This window comes from Crocodylus siamensis, chromosome 5, assembly GCF_052110815.1.
Source record: "Crocodylus siamensis isolate JL-2025a chromosome 5, ASM5211081v1, whole genome shotgun sequence".
Lineage (NCBI taxonomy): Eukaryota > Metazoa > Chordata > Crocodylia > Crocodylidae > Crocodylus > Crocodylus siamensis.
In genome coordinates this window covers 167,693,644-167,718,112 of record NC_143399.1, presented here as the reverse complement: position 1 = coordinate 167,718,112, position 24,469 = coordinate 167,693,644, and the positions used below count along the sequence as shown (strand labels likewise).

The window sequence follows — 24,469 nt, the reverse complement described above, 5'->3', positions numbered from 1 at the left end:
GAGCGGCGGAGCCGGGAGCTGCGAGGACTGGAGCCGCGGAGCCGGGAGCTGCGAGGCCGGGAGCTGCGGAGCCGGGAGCGGCAAGACCGGGAGCTGCGGAGCCTGGAGTGGCGGAGACAGGTACAGCCGCGCCGCGTGCCACGCGGCGGGAGCCGGCAGCGGCGAGGCCAGGAGCCGGGGAGCCGGCGGCGGCGAAGCCGGGAGCCGGAGGTCCAGAGGCAGCTGGGCCGGGTGCAGCAAGGACCGGCGGCAGTGAGGCCGGCCGCCGCGAAGCCAGGAGCGGCGCAGCACCAGCCTGCAAGGCCGGAGGCGGCGGAGCCAGGGGGCTCAGCAGGCCCCGAAGGGACGAAGGTACAAAAGGGACCGGTGGCCATTGCACCGGAGGAAGCCGGGAAGGGAGGCTGGGTCGGAGGGACCCTCCTCCGGCGGCTGCGGGCCGCTTGGCCGCGGGGAAGACCCGCGGGCGGGGGGGGCAGAGTTGTAGTTCCCCCGGGTCGAGAGAGTGAGGCCCCCGAGGTAGAGACGCCTCAGGACTAGTGGAGCGATCAGCACCAGGGAGACTAGGTGCTGATAGGACTCCTGGTGAGGGCCCAGCAGTGTGGGGTACCCCCCCACTGTGGAGCTAGGATGAAGACAAGGGAGCCCTAACGGAGGCTCCCCACCCCGGAGGACCGGGCGAGGGTGTAGGGGAGGAGGAGCCCTCAGGACCCCTGGACCTTGGAGGTACTGTACCCCACGTGGACCGCCAGCTTCCCGGCAAGGGTGAACCCCCATATTTCCATCAAGTCGTGGCAGGCAAGAGCGGCGAAGCGGGACGGTCCAACGCGTACCCCCTCCTCTCCAGGGGACACCCGGGGATCGGGGTCCCACGGTAAGTGACACACCCCATCCCCTTACACTATGCATTTGATTAGTCGCACTGAAATCAAAGGATTAATCACATACATAAAATTAAACATGTGCACAACTATTGGCAGGACCATAATTGAGATTAGTATTTAGATATTTTGTCTTTAGAAAAGAGCAAGTTATTAAACCTATATCAAAAGCAAACCTAGAGAAATAATTAATCAAAGTTCTAACACATAGGTACTGCTTCCGAAGCAAAATTTCTGAAGTGGGCAAGTTAATTTTAGCAGATATTTTCCTTAACACTGAAAGCTGCAGAACTGCCACTTTTGCTCTCCAGTTTATGGCACAGGAATAAATGTATGATGTTCATTGTAAGAATACCAGTACTTTTAAAATTTTACTAAGTTAATTGTAAAAGTTACATTAATATTGGGGATTTTGATTAAAAGGTACTTGTCAGCATGATTTACTATGAGATTAGAATAGCAAATATTTTGTTAATGAGAATAAGAACATAAGAATATTAAGAACTGACATTTACTGGGTCAGGCCACAGGTCCATGTAGCCTAGCACCTTGTCTCAACAGCAGCAGAGAATGGATGTTCAGGGAAAGGGTGAAAAGGTTACGTCCAGAATTTTCCAGCCCTTACTCCTCTGCCATTGCAACTTCCAACATTCAGAGGTTTAGGATATTCTGCTTCAGAGGTACATCCCTGTTTATTATGTTCATCGCCTACTGATGGACTTTTCCTCCAAGCACCAGTTAGTTCAGTTCCCTTTTGAACTAGCTTAATCTATCTGGGTCAAATATCATCTAAAAAACTAAAATATATCATTCCATGACATCACTGTCATCAAGCAAGAAAAAGCTGGTTTAACAACCAAATTTGCTTTGTACTGAAAAAAATATCTATTTCTAGGGAAAAGGACTGTAAAATTCAGATGTTTCACCAAAATATTTTTTAATTTATGTTGAACTATATTTTATGTAAACTCAATACCAACACAAGATTTAAAAATTATTTCTAGTTTACTGAAACAAACTGCAAATACCTACAAACGTATTAGAAGGAAAAAAGGACAAAAGGCCAGAAGCTTTTTTTCCCTCTTAGTTATGTAAAAGCTAAGTCAGGTCTCTTTATTCTTAGATGTTACCAACATTTTCGTATAGCACTATAATGGTTTCTAAGGAGCGAAAATCTCACTGTCACAATTTCCATCAAGATTTTTCTTCTTTTTATTTCAACTTCTTTTATGTTTTCAAAAGTTAAATTCACTTGTTTTAATATAGCACATAAATAACACAATTCCAATGAGGGTTTGTATTGGTACAATTATGTGTAAGTTTACTAAAAGCTGAACTCACATCTAGAATTCTCAATATAGCTCTGAATCTTAAATGTTTAGATGAACTACATCCATCTGATACTTTTTTTTAAAGGAGTTACCTCAATGATGGTTGGTTTGCCCACATTTTCTATAGTTGGTGATCCATACAGCACTCCATCACTGTATGGTGTCCTCTGAATGTAGCGTAGCCATCCAGGTCTGTCAGGGTAACCCATTAAGTTGGTATTAAATGTTATAGGATCATTACTTACTTCACCTGGGTAAGACATAAATATTAGAATATTTTATAAATGCACTTACATATAACTCATTTGATAGTTTCCATTTCCACTTTAAAAATGTTGTCGTTGTATAAACAACATATAGAATGTTTTGGGATACACTGCTGCATTTCCATGGGGAAAAAGGACAGTTATTAATTTGCAATTTCCTTTCATTGGAATAGTTTCATTTGACAGATCCATACTCCAGAGTCTATGCTCAGCATGTATAAGTGGCACAAATTCCACATTTGAAGTTTACAGCCAACAGTAGGGTGGAATTCTCTTTTGCACTCTGGTGGCTCTTAATGCTTTCAATTATCAGTTACTAGGTATTAATTCAAGGAGGTTCAGATTCTTTCCAGAATGAGGCACCTCAACTCTCTACCAACAGAAACAAAAAATCTTCAGCTCAATATTTCCAAGCAAGAAAACCATCTATTTTGAAAAATTCTAGAGAACTTGCCTAGAGATTCTAGAGATTATGGGTATGGAAAAGCTTACCTTTAAGCCACTTTATAAGAGGATGGGTAACTGCTGGTCATGTCTGCATGACCCTGTAGCTATACAAGTTAGCTCAATTGCCCTATCTTTGACCTTGAATGAAACAGTATTAAAGTTGGAGTGATTTTTGATATACTGTACCCCTATGGAAACATAAAGATGTAACACTTGCATTGTAGCAGCTTGTATCAGAATTCTTTGATATACAATTGTTACAGTCTTTATTGGGGGAGGGGGGAGGGTCTTGCCTTGATACTTCTGGGCATGTCAAGACATAGAAGTCCTCAAGACAGACAACTGGATTTGCTTTAGAGCACTCATTTACTTTTGAGCTGAAGAATAACCATTCCAACACACAACAGATGCAAGTTCCCCTTCACTTCCCTATATGAGAGGGTGAGGGTTTCTGCAGACATTTGAGAAAATAAATTATGACTCATACTAAGAAAGACCAGGCAGCAAAGACTCCCAAAGCCAGAACCTGCAAATAAGGGAGAAACTGGGCAAAGAAAACTGGATTTCTGCTTCCTTGGGCTCTCAGTGCTAGTACAAGGATGTCAAACTCATCCTACACCTGCAGGGCCACAGGGTTCATCATGGGCCAGATTCAGCTGCAGGGCTGAGGCTCACCTCTGGGGTGACCTTCACAGGCTCACCTCCAGGTTGAGCAGTGGTTGCATGGAATGAGTGGGGTGAGCAGTAGTGGCAGTGGTGACTCATTGTTCCACCACTGACATGCATCCTCAACAGGGCTTTAACCAAGAAGTTGGCAGTAGGCTCATCCACATTCGACCAGCCCCCAAACTCACAGTCCCTCCAGGAGCACTGCAGACTACATGAAGCAGCCCTGTAGGCCAGATCCACCTGGTGGGCCATATCATTGACACACACGCTTTAGTGGATGGCTGATTTTCAATTTAGTTGAAGAGCTAGACACAAACCATGCATAAAAATCACTACCTGTATGGGAAAATAGCGAAAAAAGTCATACTGCCTTTACCACAGTCTAAGCAGTCTCACTACCACTGCCCTAGGAATAATCTTACTAGGGTGAAGAAGTTGCTAGGATGCATGGTAAACAATCTACTATTGTGATTTGAGATCCAAGGTCAATTTTAGATTAGCTCATTTCAAAATCCTTCCCCAAGAAATAACCTACAATGCCAAGGATTTGGCAGAATTCTGTCACAGAACAGGTTTAAACAAAGGCCGTGTAAATATTGCAAAGATTAGGCCTTCTGGCTAACATAGCATTCAAGAAGTCCATGATATACCTATAGCTGTGGCCTTCTGACCCTAGAATCTATGAATCTTTGACTTGATTTGAACTAAGTTATAGTCTGGGCTAGCAGTGTACTAGAAACTATATGCAATTAGGAAAGTACTTCTAAATCCTTTCCTTCTGCATTATAAAGCTGTTAGCTCAAGCCAGGCAAACTGGGCCAGAGCTGGACAGATTTCACCCTACTACTGGCTAGCAGCCAAATCCCACATCATCTCCAGTCATACATGGAGCATAGACCCAAGAATAAGAGAATGTCTGAACACGCAGCTTTATATAAGATGAAATAAGAACAGAATAAATCACTTCTGCTCTTCAATATTTTAAATACGACAATGAAAGAAACTTATTTTTCTCCAAAGTGACTTCAAGGGTATTATTTCTGAGAATCAATTAAAAAAGTTATCCATTAATTTTATTCATATTTCTTTCAATAAAACTATATAATTGTTTATGAATAAAGTAGGGCAAAATGTCCTTTATCTTTATATGATTTTTTAAAATTGCAACACAAAAATCAGAAATCTTCATATGTTTTTGAGAGCAACTTAAACTTCTATTTTCTATCAGGGTAATCATAGTCTTTGTTTCAACTTCAAGGGTATAAATCAAAATACCATGCTTCTGACAATACAGCCTTTTCTTTGGTAAAAGGTTGCTTTATAATTTCTTTTAAGTTTCTGAATGTAGGAAAGAAAAGAAATTAATTCAAGGGAATATAAATGATTTTATATTTTATTTGTCAAAAATTACTTCATGGTCATTCTTGGCCTTGGACAGATGTGCATTTGTAGTGCTACAAAGGGAGTTCACACATTCAGAATTCTTGGCTGGAGCACTACAAGATCACTGCAAGGCATGCTGTCCAGCAGGAGCTAAATAGAGACATTTGGGGGCAGTAGGGAAGGTTAAATTGGTTCAAAATGGCTGCCTGATATCAGGTAAATCAGGACGGGGAGGGCTGTTGGGGGGTTTGGGGGTCCAGCAGGCTGGAGGGGATTACTGGGTGCTAAGGTCCATGAGAGGTGGACAATCCATGAGAGGTGGGGGACAGACAACCTGCAGGTAAAGCAGGAGGGGCAAGCGCATCCCACAAGGGATGGGGGGCAGGCATGACCAATGGGGGGGGCGGGGCAGCACAACCAGCTGGTGGGGAAAGCACAGGAACAAGCCACAGGGTTTTGCTGGGAACTGGGAATGTCTGGAGGGATTGGAGGGGGGGGGAATCTGGGGCTAGCTACCTTTAGCTTCCTGCCCTCCTGTGAACCTCTAGTGATCCCCATCCCTCTTGCCCCTCCCCACACTGCTGCCAGAGCCAAGTAAGTAACACTGCTAAAAGCAGCTGTACCTGGAGCAGCTTGTGGGATGAGGGTTGAGAGGGCTGCCTGGTCCAGGGGGTAGGGGTGCAAGAAATAGGCCAGTTTGTGGGGGTGTGTGAAAAGAGGAGCCCCAAAGCTAGGGCCAGTGCCTCAGCAGGGAAAGTATACAGAAGTTCCATGCACTACATTGAATAAGTTTGATACTGCAGTAAAAGCTGTGTTAACCAGCATTTTACTAACTGGAATACTCTATTAACCGGAATCTCCGGCATGCACATCAAGTATTTCTTGAGCAGGACTGGGTGGGGGGCAAAGGCAGCAGCTCCCCTCTGCAGTCTGCATAGATGCTGCCTGGCTGGCAGGACATGGGGTAGGTGGGGGAGAAGAGGAGGAGCTTGCATGCCACCACCATCCTGCGCCACCGCCACGTGCAAGTCCAGAAAACTGGAATCCCCCTTACCCTACTCATGCCAGATAACTAAGCTTTTACTGTACATAGATCCAAGTTTATCTTAAACTGTGTTCTGCAATTTTTAGACCAGTTTGTGTGCATGGAACTTGTGTACAGTTACAGGTTTAGACTGACTGCTGGTTACTGATACTGGGTCTATAATTGTAAGGTCAGCACCAGGACAAGCTAAGTTTAAACCAGGCAGCCATTCTGAACCCGATTTAACCTCCCCAAATGTCTGTATTTAGCCTGGGAGTGAGGCGATTACTTCTCTGCTTCCCCCATGGGAGAGGAGCCTGTCAGTGAACCTGATCACTGATAGCCTGCCCAGCTCCACGTGGTGGAAGCAACAAGCTCTACTGCTACCGCAAGCGGAGCTGCAGAGCCCCACCTTGGCCAGGGTGCATCTCTTGTTTTGCTCAATGGAGTGAATCAGTTGTGCCAGGGCACATCCCAGCACAACTGATCTGCTTTGTCTGGCCACTCCTATTTCTAACCTATATTACATGACTACAGAGAAATTCCTGAAAATTCAAACAGATATAACATCTGTCCAAGGCCTCTGACTATTAAGGTGTGTTTAATACGAAAGATAAATAATGTTCAAATGGTGACATTTTTACAGAACTACCATAACATGGGATCTTTTTACCAGCTATTACACTAAATCAGATAGCAAAGAAAAGGGTCACACCCAAATAACTTCACTATTCAACATAAACAGCAGTATGCACCTCTTTTCACACAATGCTAGTAAGTCTTAAGATTGAAAAAAAATCTTCAAATTATCTGCTTACTTTATCTGAACAGACTCAATAGCCATTAAAAATGTTGTTTTATATATATTAAGTACAGTATTATAAAGCATTCAAAATACATTTGAAATCTTGAACTTAAAAATAAAAATATTTTTCTATAATAAGCATCCCATACCAGGCTTTGGATAAGGAGGAAACTCCCCCTTAAAGTACTCTCTCTCCAAAACATGAACAAAAAGAACTCCAGCCGAAGGATATACATTCCGATCTGAGTGCACCTTAGAGAGAATCGTGTACACTGAAAAGCAGAAGGAAAGATAAGAGACAGAAAAAGCAAAAAGTGAGACATGCTCTAGATAATACAGCATGCATTTCAATGGAATTGTTCATTTCTGCGAAAAAGGAAGCAACATTTATTAGATACCTGTTAATAAGATTTTTAAAAAGGATATGCAGGGTTTAAGAACAGAATGCAGAACAGTTTCACTCTCTACCCTTCATAGATCCTACAACTCTTGTCCACAATTCCAGTGAACAAAATCAGACCATTTAAAAGTATATCAACTGTGCACTGATATTTATTGTAATAACAAAGCCAATGAGTCATTTTGATAACTTGTTTATTTACAGAAATACAGAGGAGTTTTTCAAATATATTAGGAACAAGGGAATATTAACAATGGTATCTATCCATTCATAAAAGGAAATTGTAGACTTGACTTATCAATAATAAGCAAAAATCACCAAAGTTCTAATTTATATTTCTGTTCTATATATATTTTTTTAAAAGCCACATGATGTAGTTATATAGGATGATGATGAAATATTTCTCAAGCATAACCGAGTGTATTAAATGATACACTGATAAAGGCAGAGCTTTTTTAAATCAGCAGGTCTAGATAACCTGCATTTGAGTTTAAAAAATTTGGCTCTAAATTATTAACGTGGATTTTCAATAACACTGGAGAAGTTCCAGAGAATGGAAAGAAAGCTCATGTTTTGCCAAAAATTTAAACAGGAAACAGGAACAACCTGGGTAATTATAGGCCTGTCAGCCTGACTTTGACCCTTGGAAAACAATGGATTAACTGCATCAGGATTCAATTAATACAGAATTAATTCAGTGTAATATAATTCATAACAATCGCTGTAAGTTTAAGGAAAATACCTTTCATCAAACAATTTCGATATTTTTTATGTAATATTTGATGTTTGGTTGAGAAAGGTAATAGAGTTTATTTCTTTTACTTTCCTTTAAGGCATTTGATGTGGTTCTACAAAATATTTTGATTAAGAAACTAAACTGCTACAAATTAATATGGAACATATTAAATGAAGTAGAATTTGGCTAACTAGCTGGTTCAAAATGTCACTAAATGGAAAATCATGGTTGAATGGAGATGTTTTTCTAACTGGATTCTGCAGAAATCAGTTCTTGACTCTAAATTATTTAATATTTTTAGCAGTGCCCTGGAAGAATAAAAATACTTACTGATAAAATTTGTAAATGACAGAAAGATTGAGGAATTGATGACAATGAAAAGTACAGGTCACTGATGCAGAGTGATCTGGATTGTTTGGTAGGCTGTCCCCAAGCTAATTATATTAATTTCTGTTCCAAATGTGAGATCTTTGATACAGGAGTAAAGACTGTAGATAGCATTTACAGATTGGAAAATCTCTGTCCTCAAAAGCACAGACTCTGAAAATAAATTTGGGAGTCATGATAGGTAGTAGCAGTAGATGAATATGGCCTTGGAGTATGATGCTGTGGCCAGAAGAATTAATAAACCCTTGTTTATGGATGCCTAAACAAGAGCTGTTTCAAATTTGCTGCTTCTAGTTGACTACCCTCTTTCATTTAACAGTAACATTCTCAGCAAAAGCCAACACCACCTCAGCCTCTCTTCCTCAGAGAGAAAAACTATGTGGTCCTTAAGTTCCGACAGCAAAATTAGACAGATTCTTCAGCAGAATTTCTGTGAAAGAATACTTCCGCAACAAGAGCTGAACCACCTCCGACCACCTTCTTACCCCAGATAAGACTGGGGTGTTCAACTTTGACCCTGTGGGCCACGTGTGTGGTACTGGGTTGATCTGCAAGCCTGATCCAGCATGCATGGGACCAGAGTCCAATTTGAAGCATGCCAGATTAGGCCCCAGTCTGCAACACTGTATCGCAGCCATGGCCCAGCGCTGGCCCTAGTCCCAACCCCATGTCAGACTGGGCTTGCTGCCTTAGTCTCGCCCCGATCATGCTTGATTAGTCCCCAGTCCTGGCCCTTGCCCTTGCCCTGTGCTCGCTCTAGCCCTGGATGCATTGGATTGGGCCCAAACCCTGGCCTTGGTTCCAGACCTGGCCCCATGTGCACCAGATCAGGCCCTTGCCCCGCATGCACTGGATCAAGCCCTGGCTGCAGCACTGTGATAGCCAAAACAGGTCCCCTTTTTGGCCCTGGCCCCAGCCTTAGCCCCATGTGCACTGGATTGGGCTTCAGCCCTTGCCCTGACTCCAGCCCCTTGCACAATGGATTAGGTCATGCCCACATGCATGGCAGAGTCAGGCCTGACTCTAGCTCTAGCCCTGGCCCTGACCCCAGTCCCACCCACACTGGATTGGCCCCTGGCTGAAGCCCCATGCATGCTGGATCACACCTGGTCCCAGCCCCAGCCTGTGGCCCACAGTTCCCAATATGGCAGTGAGGAAGCGGTGGCAACATTAATTACCACCACCCTATATTTTCTTCCCTCCCCCACACCTTTGGGGAGCCCTACAGGCCAGATCACACAGCTCCTTGGGCTGGATATGGCCCATAGGTTTGGGGTTGAGCACCCCTAAATAAGGCAAATAACAACAAAAAAATAAGACTGGACACTTCCAGCAGACAGAAGTGCACAATGGACTACTACATAAACTGTTTTAGAAAGAAAGCTGAATGTCAAGAATGTCTAATAGTGACATTCTTGACAAAAGCCAAAACCACCACCCTCAGAGAGAAAAAGCTACGAGGTCCTTGAAGTCCAGAAACAAAATAGTAATCAAACCAGCAGGCAAAGCAGGACCTATAAGCATCCTCAACCATCAAGTCTACTCAATGACGCTAACAGACAACTCTGATACCAATACCTATAAACAACTTGGGGATGATGCCACAACAGTATTTGCTCTGGAACATAAAAATTCTTCCCACACCAGCTTCAGGAAAATCTGCTTCCACTAATCCCCTACTCTCCTACATGTTTTATGCTCCCAAAAATTCACAAACAAGGTGACCCTGGCAGAGCCATCATATCCCACAGTAGTACCATCACTGAAAAGCTATCAGGATTCATACAAACCATCCTGAAACCACTTGTCAGTCAAAGAGCAGGTTTCCTGCAAGACACACCAGACTTCCTCAACAAGATCCAGAATATCACCCATCTTCCCAAGAAGGCCACACTTGCAACCATGGATATCACCAACCTATACATTAACATCCTGCACCATGAAGGCACAGCTGCCTGCCTAAAATACTTATAACAACATGGACTACACTCAAATTTGCAACAACATGTTGACAAATCATCTACTTCCTTACCTACAAATTCACTTTCAACAAAGGATACTTCCTCCAAACTATGGGTACAGTTATGTGCACAAAGATGTCCCCAACCAATAGACCACCCTCTTCATGAGCCATCTGGAGGAGGAATTCTTAGAAAACTGCACTAAACCACTACTGCACCTGAGTTACACAGGTGGTATTTTCATCTTCTGAACCAAACACCTAGACTCACTAACTGACTTCCAACACAAATTTAACAAGCGTTAACTTTCAATCCAGTTCTCTCTGGAGTGTTCCTATCTTAACATCAGCTTTCTAGATACTATTATCTGCATCTGGGATGGCACCCTACAAACCACTATACAGGTTTCCCTTGCTTTATGCAGGTTCTGTATGTGCAAATTCACTCTTATGTGATGACCCTTTTTATACCAAAAATTCATTGTATGTGAGGTAAATTCACTCTTATGAGATTGGTGTGGTGGAAGCCCACAGCCAGCTCCTTTGTGTGGTGCATTGTGGGAGCGACACGCACCAAAATATAGTCTGCTGTGTGGAATTGTTCTCTTCACTTGTTGTCTGCAACCTGTGTTTTTGTAGTTGCCATCCCCATTATGATAGTGCCCTGTGCTTGTGTGTACTGTCTGCTGTTGCTGAGTACCAAAATTGTCTTATAGAAGTAGTAGAAATGGGTCTGGGGCTCAGTACTGTTGAGGTTTTGGAATGTACCCCTATTGGTTACATTGTAAAGTGGGTTCCTTTTATGCGAATTAGAGTTATGTGCCACCTTCCATGAATGCATATACAGCATAAAGTAAGGGAAACCTGTATACAAAAAACCCACAGACCATCATAGACTTGTGTCCCAAACCAACAATCATTCCAAATACACCAGAAAACCCCCAACCCTGTAACCTAATGTCAAGCCTCAGGAACCACTGCATCTGCTCTGAAGAGAATACTCATAATACCCACTTTGCCAGCCTTAAATCTGTCTTTATATAACAAGGACACTTTAACAGAGCAATAGACCATATCTTTCTAACAGCCACCCAAATGCCATACTACTGTGTGGTACCTGCAACAATACAAAAAAAAAACAACCCATCACCGCATGCCCTTGGTGATCACTTACGGTCACCCCACACCCGAAGTGATAAAATGACTCATCAAACAATTATAGCATATATTTGGAAAAACTGAGACCTTGAGAGAAATATTTCCACTCCTCCTCCCCTACTCTTGGCCTTCAAACATCCCCTAACCTTGCACAACTCATCATCAAAAGCAAATTCCACACCGTGATGAGAAAACTTGAGAGAGGTTGTGGCTTTTCTGTAACATTAGATGCAAATCATGTCAATACCTCTCCACCGCTACAACAAACAACAACACTTCTTACAACAGCCCCACCAGATTCCATGGATTCCGCACATCTATGCCAAAATGTTATATAGGTCATCCAGTGTACCAAATGCTCTCATGCAACTATGTGGGTGAAACAAAACTAAAACTACACACGGGAGTTAATGATCACAGGAAAAAAGACTGAAGACAGAAACACATGTAGGAGGAAACTTTTTACAAAACAACCATTCATTTTCTGACTTCTCTATCCTCAGGCTCAAGGGAAATTTACAAAACCCCTTCAAAAGGTCAGCCCAGGAACTAAAATTCCTAAACTGGCTGTACCCTAAAAACCAAGGACTGAACAAAGAAAGACATGGACTTCACAGATCACTATAATATACCTGAATCCTGCTAATCTTTCTTCACACCATGGGTGATAACACTGTTCCCTTATAAAAGGTCTTCCACTAATTAAGGTATCTTTTTTTGTCTGCCAGTTACCCCTCGGAATTTTTTTCTTTTCCAATTTCATAACTCTACAGACTGGTTTTAGGCCTTGCTATGTCAGCTTTCTCCTCAGACTGGAGAATAATGCACTGTACTTAAAAGCTCATCTAAGTCGATCCCAGCTATGCAACTGATCCAATAAAAGATGTCACCCACAAAAATCCTTCTCTCACATATTTCCTGAACCATCACGGTGACAACATCACTCCAACACTACTATCCTCCATTTTACAACTCTGTTTCTTAGCATCATCTGAACTTTGTATTCATTCTTATTATAAATGCATGATCTACAATGTGTCATGCTGATTATAATATCCTTTCTGTAGTTTTCTACAGTAAATTTACTATTTGAAGACAAAACTGTTACAAATAAAACATAGCCATCTGGCTGAGGTAGGCACAGTAGAGCTGGCCCACCTTTAAAGATGATCTTTCTCTGGAAGGAAAAGTGATGTTTAGGATAGTGATTCCCAAAGGATGTGCCACGCTCTCCCTGTATGAGGTAAATGCTTCCCTGCCCCATCCTGCACCAGCCCCAGCTACTTCATTGGCACCTATAACTGCTCCTGAGGACTGCTGCTGCCTTCCCCCACCCTTTCCTACCCAGGTACAGACTGTGCCAGCTGCACCCCTGTCCCCCTCCCCTCCCCCCCAACCATGTTCTCAGCAGCACACTCTGCTCCAAGAGGGTGGCTGGGCAGACACATAAACGAAGTTCCACTCTGCAGCCCAGTTTGTTCCTTCCACAACTCCCAGGTCAACAGGAGGGACCACAGGGGTGGTTGCTAGTGTGTAAGACCTTGCAGGAACAGCCTCAGCACTGGGGACTGCCCTTGTCCCTGTGGTACAGACCAGGCATCAGAATAGGATAGACAGTGGAAAGAACACAGCACAGCAGAGTGAGGTCCTGCCCTCCCCCCACCCCACCCTTAAAAAGTTCAGTGATTCTCAGCTTTTTAGCCTTGAGGCCCCCCCTTCCTTATCTTTTCTGAATTTAGATCTATCTCAATGATTTTCAACTGAAAATGAAATTCAGAAAGTTACGGAGGGGTGCCTTAGGCTTTAAAGGTTGAGAACCACTGACAAGGAAACTAATCCTTTGTTTAAAGCAAGATATATTTGGTGTCATTTTTTGACAGTACATCTCAGCACTGGTATTATTTCTTCTGGCAAGGTAATAAAATATGTTAAATGTTTTGAAAAATATATATCTGTATACCTGTTCAGGTGTAAGAGTGAAGTGTGCTGCCAATTTTAATACAGAAGAAAAGTGTGCCCCAGGCATCAGAAATTTGGGAACACTGGTTTAGAACACTGGAGCTTTTGGTGCAGCTACCACTTCTTTTTTATATATGGTCCCTACATATGTAGTTAGTATCTTTAATGGACTACCCACTGGCCCCCATTTCACAAATCTGCACAAAGTGTGGCCCTTTATCCCAACTCCATCCATTATTATGGTCCTTTTGCCAACTGTGGAATTGGATGTATGACAGCTACCTCTACTACATAGCTGTGTGTATGTGTAATACCAGATACAACACATATCTTCATTGAGGGACTCACCATGCTGAGCTCCACAGAATAGTGCTCTGCCTTGACGTACTATTAAGATCAAGCCCACATTGCTGATGCCATCCAGTCTGGCAAGATTTCTTTTTTAGTCTTTCACTATGCCAGACTTGTCACCTGATTTGTGTTCACAACACTGTGCTATAATCACTATTCTATTCTATACACAGGATATTTTGAATCAGGCTTTCCAGGATTAATATTTTTAAGCCCCACATATATTATTGTGCAGATTTCAGTGGAGGAAAATTTCCATTAAATATCACTAGCTCAGTGAAAAGAATAGTCTACTAAGAGAGACATTCAAGATGAATACCTTACTGTGTATCTTACTAAATATCTACTACCCACCTATTGTCAGTAAAAAAAAAAAAACTATCAAAATCAATAATACTCATAATCCTTTTCCTTATTTGTATATTAATGTGGTTATAATTACTGCTTTTTCCCATTGTGAATGTTACTTTTTTATACTGTACTAAACAACTAGACCCTACAATAATTTTATCAGTAGGAATAAAAATAAATGTAAATTGTCTTAAAATGTAAATATATTTTATGACTAGCCTCACCTGTGTTAGTAAACCAATAATTATTAATATATTTTAGTTTTCATTTCACTAAACTAACCTAGAATTACTTGCTGTATATAGTCAAAATTGCTAAGTATACCCACCATCTTGCCTTAGTAATCCAATAGTCTTTCACTCCCTTTTGTGTAAGAACTGTATAATTCTCAGGGAACCAAATATAAATTCCTATAGAATTCTAGCAGGAGATCTGAAAAAAATAATTTAAAAATGAAATTCATAGAATCCAAAAGATAAGAAATACATGATGACTATATATGAAGGTGTATTGGATATCAAAAGAGACAAATAATTATTTTCAGGGCACTTAACTAAAAATTATTTTCAAACAGGAGAAAATATGAAAAGCTAGGCTCTATTTTCTCCACAAGAATAGCTATCGAAGATTAGTAATAAAGAGACTACACAGTGGGCAATTTCTGGAGAAAAATTATTTCTCTGACCTACATATCTATTATGTCTTACACAGGTCCACTGGGTACTGCCAAATATACAGCCTAAGGTATTCCTGGTAATGGGGCATATCCTGTTGTTGAGGTAAGCAACTCACTATGTACACATGTTCAAATTATTTGGGAGAATTCTTTCAGGCTTATTTTCCTGATTAAAAAAATAACTTAGGCTCTGAACCAATATTCGAATGCTGAGCCCCTGAAGAGCAGAGAGCCTGCAGTGCTGATACTGTGAAACTAGGAGGCCCCTGGTGTACACACATGCACAGTGTGCTCTCCATACATCCTCTGTCTGTCTGGAGACAGATGGCAGTACTGCATGGGGCAGGCCTGACTGGCTGACAGAAACTGCTCAGGGTGAGTCTGTGTCCCTGCAGCACAATTTAGGGATTGTGGAGGGGAAGTGTTTACATCCTGCTCAGCTGCATCAGTAGAGTCCCAAGCAACATAATGTCTCCCTGGGGCTTTGGGGGGAGCAGGAGCAAAGCATGCCGGGATGCTGGAGGACTGTGCTATGGCTTGTCTTAGAAGGAAACAGACATTCACTATCCCAGGAGAAACTCTCCCAGGAGTGATATAACCCTGGTTGTTCCCAGGTTGTTTTTCTCCCAGAGCAGCCACTTTTGCTCTGGGACAATCCAGAACATCTGTACGCTTGTGGTTTTTCCTGGGAGACCGGTGGAGGTAGTAGGGAGTTCAAAATAATTTTCAAATGAATCGGTTAAAACGAATCTGATTAAACTTGATAAGAACAAATTGTACATGCTAAGAACAGCTTTAGAATTTAGCCTATGACTAAAGTAAAGATAATATTTGTCTACAGTGGGAAAATGGGGGGCAGGTTAAAATGTTAACTCTCATATTCTGATTAATTAACTTATTTAAGCAAGCATTAATCTTTCTATATTAAATGAAAGCCCTGGTTTCAGCAGTGACAAACAGGAGTACCTAAATTATTTTCTTAGACTAGGTGTGGCACTGAAGGGTAGAGTTTTAGCCTCCATGTAGACATGTTAGGGATGTATGTTCATTTGCAGTACTACAAAGTGCTTCATACATGCACAACCCCCTGGCTAAAGTGCTACAAAATCTCCCAAAGGAGTAGTCTCCAGCCAAGGGGCTGCTTCTCAAGGGTCCTGATACTTGTCCACTTCAGCCCCTCACCCACTACAACCCCAAAATACATTACAAACCAAATACACCCTACAAATGTGCCACAAGCAAAAAGTGGGGAAACTGTGGTACTGACAATGCCCTGCTACAGCAATGATTTCATAGATCTCATAGACGTTAGGGCTGGAAGGGACCTCGGAAGATCAAGTCCAGCCCCCTGCCCAAAGGGCAGGAAGTCAGTTGGGGTCATAGGATCCCAGCAAGATAAGCATCCAATTTACTCTTGAAGGTGTTCAATGAGGTGCTTGAACCACCCCTGATGGCAGGCCTTGCGGGCTTGGATAGTAAAGAAAATTCTTCCTTATGTCCACCCTGAAACAGTCTTGTAGTAGTTTATGACCATTCCACCTCGTCATCCCTTGGGGCGCTTTGGTGAACAAATGTTCCCCCAGATCCTGGTAGTCACCCCTAATAAACTTGTAGGTGGCCATGAGATCACCCCTGAGCCTGAGCTTTTCCAGGCTAAAGAGCCCCATGGCTCTCAGCCTGTTGTCGTAAGGAGTGTTTTCCTGACCTCTGATCATGTACATGGCTCTTCTCTGGACTCTCTCAAGCTTCTCCACATCCTTTTGAATTGTGGAGCCCAAAACTGGACACAGCACTCCAGCTGCAGCCTCACCAAGGCTGAGTACAAGGGGAGAATAACGTCCCAGGATTTGCTTGAGAAGCATCTGTGGATGAAAGCCAGCGTTTTGGTTGCTTTAATGATGGAGCAGTAGTTGATTAATATATGCTCAGAAGTTCACAGGAAGAGGTCCATGCCTTATTTTACAGCGAATGGCAAAAAAATCCAGTCTTTGCTAATCCGACCTGGGGAAAACTTTTCTTCTTGACCCCAATTCTGTGTCCTCAATAATCTCTGAGTGAGTCTATAAAGGAGCATGCAACTGACCTACAATGTTGAGGTACAAAATTGAATATGCTCATTGACTTCTAAGTGTTATTCCCATAAACCAGATTGCCAAATATTATCAATGGTGTCTGTGACACCATTTTATGAAAAAAGAATAAAATCTCTACCTTTTACAAAAGAGAATTTAAATTCCTTTATTAATGGTCACATGGCATAGACTAAGTACTCTAGCACAAAAAAAACCTCACCTACATTCGCTGAATTGTTTCTCTTACTCCTTGTTGCAATAGGATTCTTTTTTGCCAGAGACCCCCAAGGATTGATACGGCCCCTCGTCTGATTCAGTATCAAGTGAACTTTAATAGTAACCCCTAAGCACTATTACAAGTATCCTCCCTGCAAAATGACCTACCATGTGGCTTTTTTAGATGTTATAAGAGTGACCTTTGGTGGTACCAGCCTCACATCCTCTGCTGGGTGTGTGGGATGTTTGTTCCTGGTTTTCCTGCAGTTCAAGCAGAAATTCCACGACTGCCCAACGACTCCCAAGAGAAACAGCACAAACACACAGCATGTCTTTGTTTGTCCATTACTTTTGTGACTTTCTCATCTCAAATTGTCTAGTCCTCAAGTTCCTTATCGCATCTTTTTAGATAAGGTATTCCAATCCTATTCAGTTTTTGGTTTTGTTTCCTTTTAGGGAAACTGATATACCTGGTTCACCCACCATACCAGTCACTGTGCTCACTTTTCCCACTGCCTTTTAAGGCACTGTACAATATATTGCTTAGTTTTGGGAAGGCCTAGACTATGGCCAACAGCCTCAGCATAAATCAGTTTTCCTGCTACACTCCTTGCTTGAAAAATACCATGAAAGCTTTTCTGTGGATTCTAGGATCTAATGCCTGAAAGAGCTGGAAATCATGCATACTTGGGAAAGAAGTAAACAGGCTGTCAACAGAGGTAGGAGGTATAAATAAATCATTTACCTCTAGTCCCAGGCAAAATAATTCAATCCCAACCTAACAGATCCTGGGGACAGTCAGGCAATGTGAGTTTCTCGATCAGAGAGCCCAGGTTCTAAACTATCAGAGACAAGAGCTTATAGAAAGGAAAAATGTGTATGATTCTCATCTCCCACAGACTTCAGAGGTTCCACCACACTGGTGGCAGAGCTGCAGCTTGCTCTAGACGTGAGAAGGGGAACCTCCACCTTTCCTAACAATATATATGGATCCTGGCAATGACTAGTGCTGCAAACAAAACCAAATGCTTTCTGAGCCACTTAACATTGTCTCAGATATCTACTGATTGCAGTAAAATTCAACTATAGTAGCATTCATATGAATGCAAAAGCATTTTTTTCTATCTAGAAACATGGAAAAATATTTTAATATTTAAAATATTTTAAGGGTTAAGTTATTGCATTAAGCACACTGCAAAGATATTTTCAAGCAACCAGCAGTGACAGGAAAATATGCAATAGTGAGTTATACACACAGCCATTATTTTAAGCAAAGCCATAAGCCGCAAAAGGAAAAAATGTGGGAAACTGACACACAGAAATCCAAAGGTTTAGAGTATTAGAAAACTATAGGACTTTTTTTCAGAATTACTTACCTCAAGGTATCAACTTAATAATAAAACAAGCATATGACTGAAGAAGCAAAAGTAATATTGAAAGCACATGTTGACTGAACCCACAATGGGATTTACATTTACAACCTAAACTCACCATTCTTCTCAACAGCCTTTATTCTGCTGATAATAAAACTGTTGGCTTGCTTAGTCTTCCAGTTAACTGTTCCATTTATGGCACCAGCAGAGCTTAACAAAAAAGCTTTTCAAAATAAAACAAATGCAAAAAAAAAAGTGAATTAGTCAGATTAACAGACTCCCGCAAATCAAATGCCTGTAACTGGATTCTTTCCAAGCTAGCCTTTATTTTCAAATTTTCTTCAGTTTAGAAACAATAAAAATAACAAAAATAAAACAAAAACAAGACAACCCCCTGTTGCCACCATCACACTAAATGACAAAGGTATTTATATAACTGGTGGTTACCATATTGACCTTCTCTTTCCAAGTAAGGCCAGCTCTACCCCACAGACTTTTGCTGCTGGAACAATGTTATTCAGAGTCATGACCCCGCTCCATGTGGGAGTACCTGAATAAGCTACACCACTAACAGGCCATTATTTAAGCTGCATCCATGTCAAGAGCACTCTGGTAGTATAATATAGTCGTACAGCTACATTGGCAAAGTGTTTTTATTGTAAACATGGTTTAATAGGTTGAATAACAACTCATATTCAGTTCCATCTATTCTCTTGATAGCGCTGTTGATTAAACACTTTCCTCTATTAACTGACAGAGGGCCTTGTTACACGTTACACTGTGAGCTGCACAAATGTTAATAGGCTTAGTACTAGCTTCCAATCACACCTTCAATTTGAGCGGCACATCTGTGGGGAGTGGCCACACCGAAATGGAAGAGGAGCTGGGTTATGAAGATCAAGAGATAATCCTGCCCTAACTTTGGAGTGGCATAACTTTGAGCTGCATAACAAAAGCTTTAAACCACTTAAAGGTGTTAATGCAGGGACAAGCAAAGTCCGGCCTGTGGGCCGGATCCGGTTGGCTGTGGACTTCATTTCCCAGCTAGAGCTGGGGCAGAGCCACAATCTCCTGCTTGTGCGCCCCTGCCCAGAGCATGCAGGGTGCGGCTCTGCCCTGGCTCTGGAGCAAGCTGCCCTCATTCAAAGTTCCCAGCAGCTCCAGAGCAGCTCCCTACGCTGCTCTGCTGTGTGCTGAGTCTGGTCTTCATGGCATCCCCAGCCTGAACTTTCCTGTACAGGCGTGGCTGGGGTCTCCATGGAGACTGGCCCAAGACATGAGGGCAGGGGCTGCTAGGAAATGGAGTCTGGCTACCAGCCGGATTGGCCATTTTGCCCACCCCTATGTTAACACATCGACAATCCAGGGGTTAACAGCTCCAGGGGCCACCCAAAATTAATATGTAACAAGCTAGTCAGTGGGAGATGAGTGATCTAGGTCTCTCTCCCCAACACCAAATAACTGATAATATCGTTTGATCAAAGTGTGCTCTATATAACATTATTTCATTTGTCTCACACACGTAATATATTGATTCAAAAACTCATTAAAAATTCAAACATACAATAGGTGATTATTTTATGCAAGCACACTGGGACTTTTAAACATAAAGGGTAAATGTTAAAAGATTTACTTGAGACAGTTAAAAATAACTTATGTTTTTGTAACATTTTTGGAACATAGGCTGTTGTACTAAACCTCTGAAACACTTATTTAAAAACCTTATTTCTACCAGCACAGACATTTAGTTCCAAAAAGTAACAAACTCAATGCATTTTAATTACAACACATCTGTTAAAAAATGCCCTATATCTTGATAATAAAGCTTCTTAAAGGGTCAAAAAATAAAATAAGAAGGAAATGGATACAACCAACAGCCTTGCACACAATGCAGCTATGGGATACAGAGACGCATATGTCTTCAGAAATAGATCAATTTCAATCCAATTTTGAAAAATAACATCAAGTGATAACTTCTTGCTTTAATCACAAAGATAGGAATAGGACAATTCTCCTTTATTTATTATTTATATATTTAAACAAAAGACCTTTTGTGGCACTCCTTTCCCCCCGGCCCCACAAGTCAAAAGGAGAGTGGTCAGTGATGGACGGGGCTAACAGATTCTAAATCCTTCAGTAAAGCACTAAAATACAGTCCAGAATAGGAGAGACAGCTAAGGCTAGTGACTCTCTAGATCTCGGGGACAATGTATTCAAATCCAGCCTGCTCAGGCTAACCTAATGCTCTAATGTGTGTTAGTTTAAGCATTTTAATATCACATATTTTGGCCCTCTCAACACAAATGAAAATGGTATATTTGTGTTGCAGACCTATTGCATGTTACTGTGTGTAGTGTTGTCCAAACCCACATCCCTACTATTCATAAATAAAACTTTTATCCATGAACTGGAGTACTGCGTCCAGTTTTGGGCTCCACAATTCAAAAAGGATGTGGAGAAGCTTGAGAGAGTCCAGAGGAGAGCCACGCGCATGATCAGAGGTCAGGAAAACAGATCTTACGATGACAGGCTGAGAGCCATGGGACTCTTTAGCCTGGAAAAGCGTAGGCTCAGGGGTGATCTGATGGCCACCTACAAATTTATCAGGGGTGACCACCAGGATCTGGGGGAACATCTGTTCACCAGAGCGCCCCATGGGATGACGAGGTCGAACGGTCACAAACTCCTGCAAGACCGTTTCAGGCTGGACATAAGGAAGAATTTCTTTACTGTCCGAGCCCCCAAGGTCTGGAACAGTCTGCCAGCGGAGGTGGTTCAAGCGCCTACATTGAACACCTTCAAGAGTAAATTGGATGCTTATCTTGCTGGGATTCTATGACCCCAGCTGACTTCCTGCCCTTTGGGCAGGGGGCTGGACTCGATGATCTCCCGAGGTCCCTTCCAGCCCTAATGTCTATGAAATCTATGAAACTAAGGTGCAATCTTGACTAGGGGTAATGAAGTAAAGCTTGTGTTGGACTTTGAACCTGCCCACTATGCAGTGATTGACAGCTAAAGGCCATATCCCTGTGGTCATATTCAGACAATAGTCTAATACCATTGCACAGTCTGTAGTGTTTGAAAGGTCTGGTCCTTCTACCAATTCACATCCACAACTTCCCCCTCCTCTACCCTGCCCCCCTTCACTTTCTGGTTTAAATGCATGTGATTGCCAATTAAGACTTTACTTGTGGGACACTCTGTTTTCTAGACAAAACAGGCTTATTATCTAGCATGTCCTTGGTTAACATGTGGTAACAGCACAGGAAGGAGTTTTTTTGGGAGAAGCATCCAGAATCTGTACTTACAATACTATTTCAAAGAGGGTGGTGGAAGCATGGATCCAATATATTACTGTGTATAGTCTAGGGCAGTGGTTTTCAACCTATGGTCCATGGACCACTGGGGGTCCACAGATTATGGGCACAGACAGAAGGGAGTGGAGGTAGTTTCATCTGGGGTTTCTTCAGCTGGTACTGGAGAGTGGGATAGGTGGATTGGAGGCCACCTCTGAAGTGTGGGGGCTCCAATCCACCTGCTCCATGCTCCAGCACTGGCTAGGGAACCCTGAGAGTGGCATTGCTGCAGAGACCGGGCTGCAGGCTCTCAGCGAACAGCTGGAACTTCCAACTCTCAAACCCAACAGCAAAAGTCTGTTTGATCTTGGGGATTATTACAACTCCTAGCGCGTCCTGCAAAGCACTATGAGTCTCAACAGGGAGCTGTGCCCTATGTCTAATGGGTCCGCAAAAGATGACCATGATCAATCAGAAGTAAGTGAATATCTAGACTTACAATTCAAAGGGGTCTATACCTCTATTCAAAAATATTTAGGGGCCCACAAATCAAAGGAGATTGAAAACCACTGGTCTAGGGAGCACATCAAGCTTCTACAAACCCAGTATAAAGGATAGCAACAACTGTCAGGATTCCCAAGATATGAACCAGGATCTTCTATGCCTACAGGCAGTAGGGAAGTGAAAGGTTAAATGATTAATCATTAATGGTTATTCATTAATGATTATTCATTAATCATTTAACCCATAAGTGCAGTGATAACTGGTTAGCTTACCAATTATCCTTTAGCTCCTGACGGGCACAGTTTGATGGAGAAGTGGGGAAGGAAGTGCTCCAGCAGGAATCAGGAGAGAGAGGGACAGGGAGAAGGAGGGGCAGAGGTACTAGTACTCGTAGCCTAAGGGGAAAAAGCAAGCAGCTTAATAACTCATCAGTTAAGCAATTAGGTGCTTGTCCACAGGTGCTGCTCCCTCCCTCCCGATGCAGGGCTTTGCTGAAATGTATTGTTTGGCTGGCCTTGCCTCTCCCAGTTCCCCCAGTCAAAGTTCATCCAGGAGCCTGAGCAGCTACTGTGTTATCAGTGGATCGTTTAACCAATATAACTAGAGAAGGTTAAATGAATGTTTAAAAAAATATTTACATCCTAAAAGGCAGAGGCCTAGACTGCAGCACCTCCAAGCCACAAATGAAATACCAATGGAAGCCATAAGTCCTTGATGAGATAACTGTAAACCCCTCCCATTTTCTCTAGGCCCTTGTCCCAAGAAGTCAAACTGATGTTGTGGACTCTCCAGTCTTGCTCCTGTCTTTGACCTTCTGGTCATGATCTTCTGCTGCCCTGTCTGCAGTCTTGGCACTGACCCTGGCCACCTGAATTGTGGTAAGCCCCTGACTGGTTGTTGTGTCCTAGTCCCTGCTTCTTGTTCCTATTTCCTGTTCCCTGGGTCCTGCTTCCTGAGGTCCTAGTTCATAGATTTCATAGACCTTAGGGCTGGAAGGGACCTCGGGAGATCATCGAGTCCAGCCCCCTGCCCAAAGGGCAGGAAGTCAGCTGGGGTCATAGGATCCCAGCAAGATAAGCATCCAATTTGCTCTTGAAGGTGTTATCCTTATTCCTGGTTTCTGCCTGTTAACTCCTCTACTCTGGACTGTTTTGCTGGCTTCTGACCTAGCCTGGTTTCTGCCTATGTCCTGGTTGAAGGCCTGACACAATGAATCAAGTAATTCCTCTTCTATCCATTTTTATTACAAGGCATTTTATCAGGTTCTCACCACCAGCCCCACCATGGAATCTACTTTCCTGAATGATTTCTTTCTTAACAGTGACAGTTTAATTATTGGATTGAAGGAAGACTGGGTGAGGACAGCACTAAAGGGGACTGCAAAGGAAGATGAGATAATCTCACAGAGAGATTGTGGTGCTGAACCTCAGGTTCAAGTCATGCAGGTTAATGTGCCACCAAACATCTTAAATCCATTTCCCAAGGACCTATTCGGAATTAACTAAAAAAGGAGTGATGCAGTAGCAGGAACTATATCAGCCAGTTTGCTATACATCAGCCTTATTGTTTATTATATAAGATGTGAAAAGTATAATGTTAACTGTGATGCATATCTGGATTATGATGAAAAACAGTACTGTTACAGAGGATACTGTAAACAGCAGAATAAGCCTAACACCAGTTAAGGGTAGAGACTGATATTTCCATTCCTTCCTCCTCAATATAGATCTTAATACATCTGCTTCAAATGGCTTCCAGGTGAAGGTGGTAGAACTAAGCATAATATGAGTGATTCATTTATCATTTGAATTTATTAGTAAAAAAAAAAAAATAAGACTGACAGGTCATATCTCTGCATACACTCTTTTGTTGGTAACTATTGTGCCAGTATAATAATATTCACACTGTTATTAGCATTAAAGCATTGTCCCAGGTAGCACAGAATATGAATCCCAATGCAGAGCTTCTTCCTCATCTCAGGAGCAGAACCAGAGCCCAAAAGCAAATTAATAAAGGAGCTGGCCAGACTGCAATTTCAAGGAGGCAGTGGCGGAAAGAGATGGGCTTCCTCTGCATCTTCAGGAGGAAGAGAGAAGCAGTGGCAAGATTTAAAATTTTATTGGGGGAATAGAGAGAGCTCCAACTTTTTTCACTTGGGTTGATTTCATTTGCATGAACAGAAATCATAGACATTACTTCACATGGAATGGGCAGATTTTAAGGCTGG

At 42.3% G+C, this 24,469-nt stretch overlaps 1 protein-coding gene across 4 annotated transcripts in view; it reads right to left on the bottom strand.

Moving 5' to 3' along the window:
• SGCE (sarcoglycan epsilon) overlaps positions 1-24,469 on the bottom strand; it is a 79,061-nt gene that overhangs the window by 39,617 nt on the left and 14,975 nt on the right. For 2 of the 4 annotated variants that reach the window (XM_090047009.1, XM_090047008.1), the window contains exons 2-4: positions 18,561-18,665; positions 6,953-7,075; positions 2,302-2,459 (exon numbers count right to left, since the gene is read on the bottom strand). In XM_090047009.1, the coding sequence (XP_089903135.1) occupies positions 2,302-2,459; positions 6,953-7,075; positions 18,561-18,665 (386 nt within the window). The remainder of the gene's footprint in view (positions 1-2,301; positions 2,460-6,952; positions 7,076-18,560; positions 18,666-24,469) is intronic. The other 2 variants (XM_090047010.1, XM_090047011.1) reach the window with 2 other exon arrangements.